This window comes from Convolutriloba macropyga, chromosome 5 (assembly GCF_964194025.1).
Source record: "Convolutriloba macropyga chromosome 5, txConMacr16.3, whole genome shotgun sequence".
NCBI classification, from domain to species: domain Eukaryota; kingdom Metazoa; phylum Xenacoelomorpha; order Acoela; family Convolutidae; genus Convolutriloba; species Convolutriloba macropyga.
Window position 1 is genome coordinate 20,938,412 of NC_134472.1, and position 12,252 is coordinate 20,950,663.

The window sequence follows — 12,252 nt, forward strand, 5'->3', positions numbered from 1 at the left end:
TGGTGTGCGGCATCAGTTATATTAATGGTCACAGTTTAAGTGAATGTTATATCATCTTGCGTTTAGCACATGGGTTGTTTCACGGACCAAGAGGTGTCTCAAATTGAGAGGAAGATCTCTGGCCTGACATGTTTTGTGGGCATCAAGAAGTTGATAGTGCTGGCGGAGGGAGCCAGACACTCTACCTCTGATAGAGTGAACACTTTCCTATGCCACTTGGAAGAAGAAGCTGGGTTAGTTTATCATTATCAGTTTTAATAATTTTTGGGAATATATATAAGCATTCTCGAGCCATTTGAGAGCATTTTGTACGACGGTAGTTGGCGGTGTTCGATGAATGTTATTTTAGTTGAATTAACATGCATTTTGATGTTCAATAGATCTTGATTTCATTGCGATCCATTCAATTGATAGAGTTGAATTGATTACGCTGCAAAAGTACTGTTGTTCATCTACTGATCAAAGACGATAAATTTTGCCAACTTTTTATTTATTAACTATAAAGATTAAGAATAGCAAGCTGACCTGATACATAATTGCTGAGCGTGATCTCATGGTACTTGAACTACATCATTTCTGTAGATTGGAAACCAAAGTTCCCTTCGAACGTATAGATAACCCACAGGAGATCGGAAATATGTATAATCGAGGAGAAGATGCTAAAAACTTGCCTGCCTCTGATAATCAAAAAGGTCTTGCTCACTGTCTCAATTGGCCTAAGTCCTTCTTGCCTATAGGTGACAATTATTGCAGTTTGGAATCCGGAATATCTCGAAAGGAGAAGTTTACTTTTATATCTCAATATAGTAACAATCGTATAATTATGAGCAATGGTTCAAGGGCAAACATTCTGTCAGAAAAATTCTCCGTTTCATTTTGCGAGCGGATTATTAATTGCTCTCGAACAAAGTTTGAAGCAATTATTGTAAACGTGATGATCTTTTCATGCAAAGTTTTTGTTTGACCGTTTTTGCGCTTTTATTCTAGAACATTATGTGACCACTCACGAGACTTTTTCAAGCTTCACTTCATTTTCAGTGATTAATAGCCGCCCTCATCTTCTCAGCCGGCTATTATAGCGCTCCTATTTTTTACAATTCAAAGAATTTGAATTGTATTGGGGCGCTGTCTTTTTTTTTAAGATCTGTTCACATATTTTCATGATTTTTGAAGTCAAATTGGAGTAGTGATTTTGGTCACGCCGAAACAGGAAATGGAGCGAAAAAGCGAGTGGTTTTGCGGCGTGAATTTTCGCTTTAATTTTAAAATAGAGTGAGATAACGGTGTTTGAACAAAAATTCGGTTTCTCGGTAGTGGTTTTTTTGTTCACATACGGCAATATCACTCTGATTTTTACTGTTTTTGATTTTTTGGATCGGATTTTTTTCTAAATGGTTTTCCCAATCCATTCACAGCTCATTCTAGGCCTAGCTTTTTGTTCGAATTAAATTTTAATTTCTCGCTAGAGGTTTTTTTGTTCACATGCTGCATTTTGACATTGATTTTCTGTTTATTTCTTATATTTTTGTTCAGATTTTTTTTAAAAATGGTTTTCTCAATTCATTCATAGTCCATTCTAGGTCTAGTTTTTCTGTTTAGTCAATGAAAATGCTTTGAATTGTACGTCAGGACTTGTCCTGCTATGTTTTTTTACTTCGTCGAACAAAAAAATGTTTCGCTTTACCTCATTTTGCCGCTTTTTCAACATTTTGCGTGAAATCTTTTTGACTTCTCTTGGCTAGTTTCTCTCTTCTCTCATTCTGCTAAAAGTGATTTTGAACATCAGTTGCTCAGCAAAGCAATTCAAAATGAACAGAGTTAGAAATACAAACGGGATAAAAACATAAAGCCCAATTTTAGATGCCCGCTATTTGAACGGCGTTCCTATAAGTCATAGTTACCATCTCTAATGCTTATTGGTATTGATAGTAGCCCCTGTAGTCTCTCTCTAAGAAACGGAAGTATGCTCAACTACGAAATGCCATCAAAATAAATCAGACTTAAAAACGTTTTTCTACAAAAATCTTTTTTATCAATATCTTGTTCTTTCAATCCCAATCATGCTTATTGGAATCAACGGCGGCTATTTTCCGGTTATCTGCCGGGTATGTTTTCAATTGCTCTCATTCTGAATTGATGTCTGTTGCTATTATAAAAGGGATTGATACCGGTTGAAGCTCAAAGCCGTTGTAGATTAGTGGTTAAGATGTCTGACTGCTGTTCTGGAGGTCTCTGGTTAGAAGCCTTTGAGGGTCAAGTTTTTGCACCGGTAAAAAATTCCTAAGCTACACCCCTAAATTGCCCCGCTTGTCGTTTGAGAGCAATTCATCCGAAGTTAGTCAGTTTATGATTTTTATTTGAATTAATAAACTTATTTTGAGTGCTTTATATCTTTAGAAGATAAGTGTCTCTGATTAATTGCTATCAAACGAAGTTTGTAGCAATTATTTAGGTCATGTGGTCTTTCTAATGCAATTTTACGCTTGACGGTTTTTTTTCTGACTCATTTGACTTTTCGTCCTCAAAAATGGGATGCGCCCACAGGGCATTTAGTTCTCTTAGAGCCCTAAGCCTTACTATACTCAATGACTGAGATTCGCCAAAACTGTTTTGAGGAGACAATTTCATGGTGTGGAGGGCAGTTCTTAATCTTAAAAGTTTGACCCTTCTCATTCACCCCCCAACATCTTCCCTCATCAACACTCCCATAATCCACCCTCCTCCAAATGTCAATTTGAACCCCCTTCTCATCTAGCCTTCGCGACCCCACTCCCTATCGCTTGCTCCCATCTCCACAACGCTTGCAGTCCTCGCGCACCCACACAGCGGCCCTTCTCCTAATGCTAGCATCCCTACGCCTCAGCTGGCTTTTCCCAAAGCCATCCGCTTGCCGGTACTTTGAGAGAAATTCGCCCGACTTTTGTCGGTTAAGTTAAATCTTGTTATAGCTGCAAATTTGTAAGCTGATTGAAGCTATATTGTGGTACTTTTTGTGTTTTTGTTGTTTGAAAGTTTCTTTATTTGGACGCGTGTCAGTGAAACAGGATAGAAAAGTCAATTTAGCATGTAAATTTAACAGTTTAGAGCGACCTGCTAACCAGAGTCAAAAGTTCATTTTTCATTAATATTTTTGTTTTAAATATTTTGGTTCAGAGGTTTAAAATGGGTATAGTATTAGCAGTAGTCTTGTCTGGATAGTGTTTAATTGCTCTCAAACGAAGTTTGTAGCAATTATATTAGTCCTGTCGGTCTTTTTTTATGCGATTTTTCTTCTGACGCTTCGACTTTTCGTCCTCAAAAACGGGATAAACAGGTAGCGCCCAGCGGGCATTAAGTGCTCTTAGAGCCTTTCAACTCACTGTTTAGGAGACTTATACTTATGGTGTGAAGGTGAAGGGCGGTTCTTAGAGGTTGAAGACAACCCCACTGTTGACCCCCCTATTCCCCCCACCACGTTGTTGCCCCCCCACCCCAGTGTTGCCCCCCATCAGCCCCGGTGCACCCCCCCCTCCTATGGCTAGCTACTGACGAACAGTCGCTTGCTAAAAACGCAAATTTAAACTATTTTGCAATTTTTTTCAAGCTTTTTGAAAATTTTCCACATTTTTTGTTTTTTATCAGCCCCAGGTGTCAAGAAACCTCCTCTAGGGTTTGATAATAGGTTAATGCATTGTTTCTAGTGGTAATGGAATCGTTTCAACTTTTTAACATCATCGCAATTTTTTTGACAAAATGTGCAGTTTCAAATTTTTTTGACAATTTATTTCCTTATTCAGGTCCTTTCAGACTCAGGGGCCAGAAATCCTATGTGGTTTAGTAATAAGTTACTGACAAATTTTTAACGGTCATGAAATCGTTTTTCAACTTTTTAATGTCAGAAATTCCAGCAATTTTTTGATAAAACTCCTCTAGGGTTTGAAGTTAGGTTACTGAATAATTTCTAGATTAAACGGAATGTCTGGCATCACGAATTTGAGCATATTTTTGATATTCTTTGCCATCTTTTTCCAATTTTTAACATTTATAGTCATAATTCAGATTTTTTGAGCCTGGGTCAAAAAAGCCTCCGTTGGGGTTTGATATTAAGTTACTGAAAAATTTTTGTTGGTCATGGATCAATTTTCAACTTTTTAATATGACAGTTTTTAGCAATTTTTTTAACTAAAACTTGCAAGTTTTTGAAATTTTTTATCATTTTTAGGTTTCTCTAACCTCAAGAACCACGGAATTTATTCTGGGGTTTGATATTATGTTATTGCATAGTTTGTAGATGTAATAGAATGTTCTTAAAAATTTTAATATCATGAATTTAAGCAATTTTTTTTAAAATATTTGCAGTTTTTTCATGTATTTGATTGTTTTTTCGACAGAAGAGGCCCTGGGGCCTCCTTCAAGGTTTGATAATAAGCTGCTGAATAGTTTCTAGAGTTAATGGGATTATGATCAATGTTTTTAATGCTCCAGTGTTAGTAATATTTGGATAAAAATTAATTTTTTCAAATTTTTGAAAATTTTTGTTCCAGCGATCTTTGAGCCAGTGAAACTATTTCAGGCTTGAAACAGGGATACTGGATAGTCTATAGTCTCTTGAGACAAGGAAATGGTTCGCAAGATGTTGATGTCTTGAATTTTAGCAAGATTTTGTTAAAATTTGCATTTTCAATTCTTTTTAACATTCGTTTTAAACCTTTTCTTCAATTTTTCATAAACTGGAGTTGTTTTTTTGATCACGCTGAAACTTGAAGTGGAGCCAAAAAGCGAGTGGGTGTGCGCAATATTGAGTAATTTTTAAAAGCAGAGTGAGAAAAGTTTACAAAAATTTGTTTTCTAGGTCTTTTTTGCTATCTTTTTTTTGTTCACGTGCGGCCATTCGACTTCTGTTCTCACTGTTTTTGGAGTCTTTTATCGGTTTTTTTTCTCAATGCTTTTCCCAATCAACTCTTCTCTTAGGTCTAATTTTTCTTTTACTCCATCGAAAATTTAGGTCTTTCATTCAGGATTTGTCCTGGTATGTTTTTTCACTTCGTCTGTCAATAATGTTTTTCGCTTTTTTCGTTCACGGGTTGTTGAACATTTTTCTGTGAATCTTATTTTTTGTCTAGGTTAGTTTTACTCTTCTCTTTCTCTGTTCAAAGTGCTTTTAAACATCAGCTGCGCAGTAAAGCAAACTAAAATGAACAGAGTTAATATCAAAAAACGGTTTCAAAATTAGAAACTTGATGAAATCTAGAAATAACAAATTTGGAAGCTCAGATTTAAATTTTGGTTTAGTTAATCTTAGGTCTAATATTTAATAGCTGCACAGCGATAGCTGGGGAACTTTTTGGGCTTCTCGTGTTTTTTTTTTAATTTCGTCGGCAAGATTTTTGTTGCGACCATGACGTCACAATCACGTCAAATTTACTTTTTATTCGTTCGTTCATGCATTTAAACTAAATACGTGTGTGACGTCATTTTTTCTCTTAGTTGAGCGTGTAAGTTTTTGAGCACACGTGAATTACCTCACTCTCAGAAATGACTTCCTCACTCTGAAATTGACTTCTTTAATTCAGAGAAATAAAGTCAGTGTTTGTGTCACTATATTTGAAGGCTATTTAAGAGCAACTAGTAGAAGTAATATGTTATGCTGCATCGTATAATTGGGAAACCGAAAAATTTCTGGCAATCTGAAATTGTGAAAGAGCGAGAAACAGTATAGGAGTGAAAGACTATCTGTGGGAGAACAAATAACTCCTTTTTTTATTCAAAAGAGGTTCTTCTCACATGCTGATATTTTTTTCTGTCGCAGTATTTTCATTTTTCATACCTGATTATTAATAACCGCCGTCAGTTTCCAATCGGCTGTTATTTAGGCGCTCTTTTTTAGAAAAAAAATTAGCTTTACCTTTTGATCAAATTTTTCGTTTTACATAAGTTACGATTTTCACGTTTGACTCGTGGTTTTTCTTACTCACTCTTTCAACTGAATGGTTTTTAAATTCTTTTGCGCATTGAATTATGCAATGTAGTGAATACGGTCAATGTCAAAAGGGCAAAATCAATAGAAAAGAGATAAACCGGTAAAGCCCAGTCATTAAGTCATAGTGCATTAGGTTATCGAATTTGATTAGAGCAATTGATAGCTGACATTAGTTTTAGGCTTAATAGCTTTCAGTTTAGAAGCTGAATTAATTAAAGGCTTGGAATCTAACGTCTGAACTTTTTAAAATAGAATCTATACAAAATGTCTCTAATTTGTTGGGACGTTGCATTTTGTACAGAATTTTCAAAAATCCGATAAGTTTTTGAGTTTTTTTGTTGTTTTCTTCTCTCTCGGTTTCTTGGCATCTTATAATTTGTCTATCATAGCCAAAAGACGCCCATTTAATGAAGGCTGTGCATCGCGACCAAAGTGAAATAGAACATTTTAATTTTTTGTCAAATTTATTCGGCATCGTTCAGATATGTTTATCTATATTTTACGACGAGCAAATCTTTTTCACAGCTAAATTCAGGAGTCTTGTCTATGTTCCTGCATAAAACCATTGCCATTATGAGTTTCTGCTTATAACCAAACTAAACCGGCGAGTCTTTAATAGGAAAGAGCCATTAGATCTGTTAATGGGGACTTATGCCAATTGCAACACAAATAGTTCCTGAAGTACAGGCAGATGATGAAGATTATAATCAAGGTTATAACTACGTTAACGATCACTCGATATATTCACCGACTGTGAGAACAGATTCTAAACGTAGTCAAAGCAAAGGTCAGAAGAATGCGGACAGAAAATCAACGAGAACCAAATCAAAAACTCCGACACGTAAAAGTGCTGAGCCAAGTAAAAGTCGAGACGTGAGCAAATCACCTACAAGTTCCAAGCGAAAATAAAATACCAAGAGGCAACCAAACTTGTTTCCTTTGTCAACCCTGACTTGATTTTTTTTCATACTTTTGGTTCCTCAGCTTTGATAAAAAATCGCTGGCATTTAGCAACAACCTTGTTGTGGTTCGAGATAGAAGCCATATTTTTGAAGTGAATTCCAAAAAGTGACGCAAACTTGCTGAAAACCAGCATCGCATGTTTTAAATGGCATTGTATATTCTTGACCTTGTATTGAACAAAATCTGGCATTTCAAAACTTGCACGTGTGTTTCAATCATAGGTTTGCGCTTTTATCACTTATTAAAACTGCTTTCAGTTCAGAGTTGACTGAAATTTTTGAAGCAACTAAATAAGGTTCTCTATAAGGTCACCTAATTGTTCTAACTTTTCGCTCATATTTTATTGAACAAAGGAAACAGTCAAGAATAAAAGGGTTGCGCCTCAAAAGAGTGCCGATATTGAGCAACCAAGCACAGAACCAAGATTATCTGAAGCTTGCACTATTTGCTGGCTAATACATTTAATCAAGACCAAGCTAAACGCCCTGCAAAAGATCAACCAAGGAATCTCTCTATTGGAGAAGATACTGGACCGACAAACTGCAAAAGCAGTAAATTCTTCGTTTTCCCCTGGTGGCACAGAACCATCTAAATTAGACCGCGTTTACACCATAACAATGCCATTTTTAAACTCTATTGGATTGTCCAACCTTTTATTTGGCTATACAAATCACTAGCAATTCAAAGACACATGATTAATGAAAGAAGTTTGTTAACACATGATATATATAAAACAAAAATATTGGGATATATTTTGTGCGCCCCAAAGTTTTTATGCCCTCAATTTCTGAGTCATTATATAGCACATTACTAAGTAAAAATAGCACGGGTGCGTAAACGTTATGCCCACTAAGTTGGGGAGAGGGGGTGGTAACAGTTATATGCCCACTAGGATCAAAATTTTGTTCACCGGAGGAAAAGGAAACATATTTGTCTCGTAAATAGTGTTTCAATTGTTGTTCGAAACATAAATATTGAGATGAATTTCAAAATTGACATCGTGAGCTTGTCGTTCTATTGCGAAATTTTTAACTTGAGTGTTTTGATCCAACTCAGAGGCTTTAAATATTTATGAGGCTCTAAATATTAAGACTTCGGTATTGAAATCGAATGAAGCATTTGAATTTTGAAGCTATCTGTTGCCGCGAAAGCGTTCTATTTCGCAGCAATTTTTGTTTTTCAATGGTCTAAAACAAAGTCTTTAGTCCTGTAGTCTTTTTATGCTGTTTTTTGCTTGACCGATTGTTGTCTGACGCTTTTAACTTTTCGTCCTCAGAAGGGTAAACAGATAAAGCCCGGGGGGGGGGAGGGGGGGGCATTAAGTGGGTGAGCAGCTCTTGTAGAGCCTTACGCTTTACTAGTCTTAAACATTTAATTCACCGAAACCTCTTCTGAGGATATATAAATTCGTGATCTCTCGCTCAGTCACCCCCCCCCCCCGCTCAACTACCATTACTAACTGGACGGGGTATCCTGCTGCGAGACAAATTAGATGTGATTTCATTCCCTAGTATTACTCCGACTGTTATCTTTCATTATCCGTGCCTATGAGCGTCTTCTTGCAAGATGCTTAAGACTGTTTTCTTGGCAGACCTTTCGAGAAGACGGTTATCTTGTAAAATTCTTACAAGGGTCTTACCAGATAACTGTCCTGTAGCAAAACGCTGCAACCTAACCGTCTTATGATGAAGAGGGGGGTTATATTGAAAGAAACTTACAAAATAACAAAAACTTACAAAAAGAGACATACAAAATAACCGTTCTTCATCGGGAAAACAAATATCACAGCTATGAAAGGTGCTTTCAATGTCAACATAAACATGTGTCACTGAGACAAAAAATATTCAAAATAGGTTTGAAAAGGACTATTACGACCTTAAATCAACGGAAGGGTTCTTAATAAACTCGTTTAATAGTGTTTGTTAACAATTGAAAGTGACTTCAAATATAAAAATGGAAATTCTTATATTTGAAGTCACTGTCAATTGTTAAGTCGCATGGGCCTTGATTAATAAAGCTGCAATTAATAAATTCGCCGTTGCCTTAGAGCAATTGGTTAAGATTACATGAATGATGAAATTTGGATTTTAAATTAAGCTCAAAGTTGGGAGCAATTATTATCGTTTTTGTCGGTTCTACTTCTCACCTCCATTCATTTAACCCCGCATATCTTAATCTATCATTTTAACCCACACATTGGCAGTCGGCGTTACAAGCATATTTTCTCATAATTAAGCGAATAACTAATCCCATGTTTGGTTGTGATAGTTTGATATCCAGCTGAGGCATGACCATGACCCGCAGAGCATGGTTATGGTACCAATGTCAATGGTACCAACTAACTAAATGTTTAAAAGTGGGGTGAAATGATGGGAGGATAAACAGCTGTCTGAAAAAGCGGGACATAGTACTTTTTAATGCAAAGTTTGTGCTTAACTGTTTTGTTCTAAACATTTTTTTCGCTCGATTGAGTGATTCTTAGCTTGCTTGATTTCATGACCTTTTTACGCTTGCTTTCTTTTGTGTTACGTAATCTTAATTACTTTCAATCTCAATTGAAGGCGATTGAACTGAATTGGTGGAATTTTATTACAAGAAGTCAAATGAGAATGCGCCAACTTAAATTTAAATTCAAATAGTCGCCGTCAGATTCTCAGCGGTTATTTTATAGATTCTCTCCTTTTTAAAATAAAAAAATTAGGTTGTGTTGTTGCTGGGTCTTTGTTTGGATATTTTTTGGGTGACTTTAGTGGTGACTTTTTCGATGACGACAATTTGGAAACGGCTTAAACGGGTAAAGCCAGAGGCTGGACTTTTTTTGTTAAAATATTTTTGATGAACGTCGTTGATGTTTAATTACTCTCAAACGAAGTTTGTAGCAATTATATTAGTCCTGTTGGTCTTTTTTAATGCTTGACCGATTTAACGTCTGACTCATTTGACTTCTCGTCCTCAAAAACGTGATAAACGGGTAGCGCCCGTGCAGCCTAAGATCCCCTCACACCGTTGCTCCGCCCACTGCCCCCCTCCCCGCTGGCTAGCTACTGACGAAAGCAAAGCTACTGGCAAAGGCAACCGGTCGTTTGAGAGCGATTTGCCCGACTTTAGTCGGTTATGTTTCATATCAGTAAGTTGCTCGATAGATTTTTTAAACTTTTCAATTCATATGTTTATGCCGACACCAGAATTAATGTAATTTTTTAGCTAAAGCTAGGTTATCGGTTTTTTTAAATTTTAACGTTGTTTGTTTTTACTTTTAGGAGTTGATAAAACGATTTCAGATAATTTTGTGCGTATTTTCGGCTACACAGAAGTGATTTTGAAGGTATTAGCTTCAAAAATATTAACAATTTTTTGAAAAATTTGCAAATTTGATTTGAATCTTAAATTTTTTGTCGTATTTGTCTAATCAGGTTTCCGGTAGTCTACGGGTTAGTTGATTTTTAGATTTTCCCAAGAGCAAACTGTTCGGAAGATATTAGCATCAAAACGTTTAATCCAATTACCAATAATTTAATTTTCCTTGTTATTTTTTTTTAAAAAATTTGTCGTTTTTGTATTCCTGTTTCTGTTCAAGTGGTCTGTGAAACCTCTTTTCAGTTGAACTTTTAAAGACATTATCATCAGAAAATTTTTGTGAATTTGCTTGAGGTTTCGCCATTAATGATAGGTTGTTGTTTTTTTCTGCTTATGTCCCATATGTCAGGCAAGAATGTTCTTAGATGCCATAATTTTTTTTCTTCATTCATTGAAAACTTTCTTCTTTTCTCTCCATAGCAATAGTGCTGTTGAAGACATTAACACCAAGAACTCAATCAGGTTTTTGGATTTTGATATCTTTTTTGTCAAGCAAGCATACCAATGAAGTTATCTATTCATGTATAAGAAATAACGGTGTTGATAGAAGTACTATTTCTTATTACTTTAACAAGGAGAAGTACTAACAATTTAAATGCTTTTGTTCATATTTTTCACTATGTTGGAAACTTCTTTTTGTCTGTGTGACTGGTAATGGTCAGTTAGTGGACTGCTCAAGTCAGAGTTTCTCAAGTTTTCCTTTAAATTAATGTCTTTGGATTGTATTTCAGTCTTCTACTGTTGTTTTATCGATTTGTTAGTTTTAAATTTGTTTGTTTTTGATTTGTTTTAAAATTGTTTTTACTTTCGATTATGTAATCGAACTGTTTAAACTGAATAGAATTTAAAATTCATTCCAATCAATTTGCACAATAAATTGAATACGATTAAGCTCAAAAGAGCAAAATCGAGAGTAACGGAATAAACGGGAATAAAGGGATAAAGCCCGGTCATTAATTTGTAGTACTTCAGTTTATCGGAGTTCATTAGAGCGATTGCTAGCGGGCATTGGTAGCAAGCTTAATAGTCTTCCGTTTAGAAGCCGAATTAAGTATAGACTATCGTATTAAGCGTTTAATCTTTCTCTTTTGAATTATTTTTCAGTTCTTGCTCAATGCTTAAATTGTTCTCAAATTTTTCAACTATGCGGGACATTTCAGATTGCAACCGACCTAAGAGCAATCAATTCGCAAACGGCACAGAAGCACCTCATATATTGAAGCACCTCCCTCCATTGGCAATCAGCTGAGCAGCAGTTAGAACAATTTCACAAATCAAGATATGAGAAAACAATCAGAAGTTCTGTGTCATATTTCCTATAGAAACGAACATCAACAATTCCTCCAATAATCAACAGGAGAAATCGGGCCATCAGAATTGCTGAGATTGAATCAAGAGCACTACCTATTTATCCAATCACAGTTAAGCATTCCACAGTTGCAACAACTATTTGAAGAATTGCTGAAATATAATTACTATTAGCTGATTGTAATTTTTGAACTGTTTGTTTTTCCGACCCTTATGCTTTGCATAGCTGCATCCTGATTTTTGTTGACTATTTATGATCGCCATTGATTTAGTTGTAACATTTCACCTTGTAGAACACCGTGACAAATTTGCCCTGTTGATATATGAATGATATATTACCAAAACGTTTGAATGCTCACTTTTAAGCCCAACAGATGTACAATCTGCTTTTGTTTTATTTAATATATGCGCATTTTTGGACTTATTTCAATTTCTATTATCACTTTAGCTCATAAATTGTAAAATTCTGTTTAATTTATGTATGATTTTCAATATGATAATTTATATTGCATTGCAAACAAATTTTTCTCATTGAAAAATAAAATTGCGATTCTTACCTTTCTGGCGGTAAAAAGCAAAGAAATGCAAAACACAGCTGGCCAAGACCTGAAATTCAGTTTAAGGATTGTTCAAATTTAGAAGCCTGACAGTAAAATTTGAGAGTT

The 12,252-nt window shown here is 35.4% G+C and overlaps 1 protein-coding gene across 3 annotated transcripts in view; it reads left to right on the forward strand.

The window, feature by feature from the left end:
* Positions 1-12,109, forward strand: part of LOC142339216 (vesicle-fusing ATPase-like) — a 44,619-nt gene extending 32,510 nt beyond the window's left edge. The window contains exons 17-20 of one of the 3 annotated variants that reach the window (XM_075389065.1): positions 67-233; positions 583-692; positions 6,633-6,879; positions 7,296-7,540. In XM_075389065.1, coding sequence (XP_075245180.1) covers positions 67-233; positions 583-692; positions 6,633-6,868 — 513 coding nt within the window. In that variant the 3' untranslated portion in view covers positions 6,869-6,879; positions 7,296-7,540. Of the gene's footprint in view, positions 1-66; positions 234-582; positions 693-6,632; positions 6,880-7,295; positions 7,541-11,439 lie in introns of those variants that run through there. The other 2 variants (XM_075389066.1, XM_075389067.1) reach the window with 2 other exon arrangements.
* Positions 12,110-12,252: the final 143 nt, after the last annotated feature.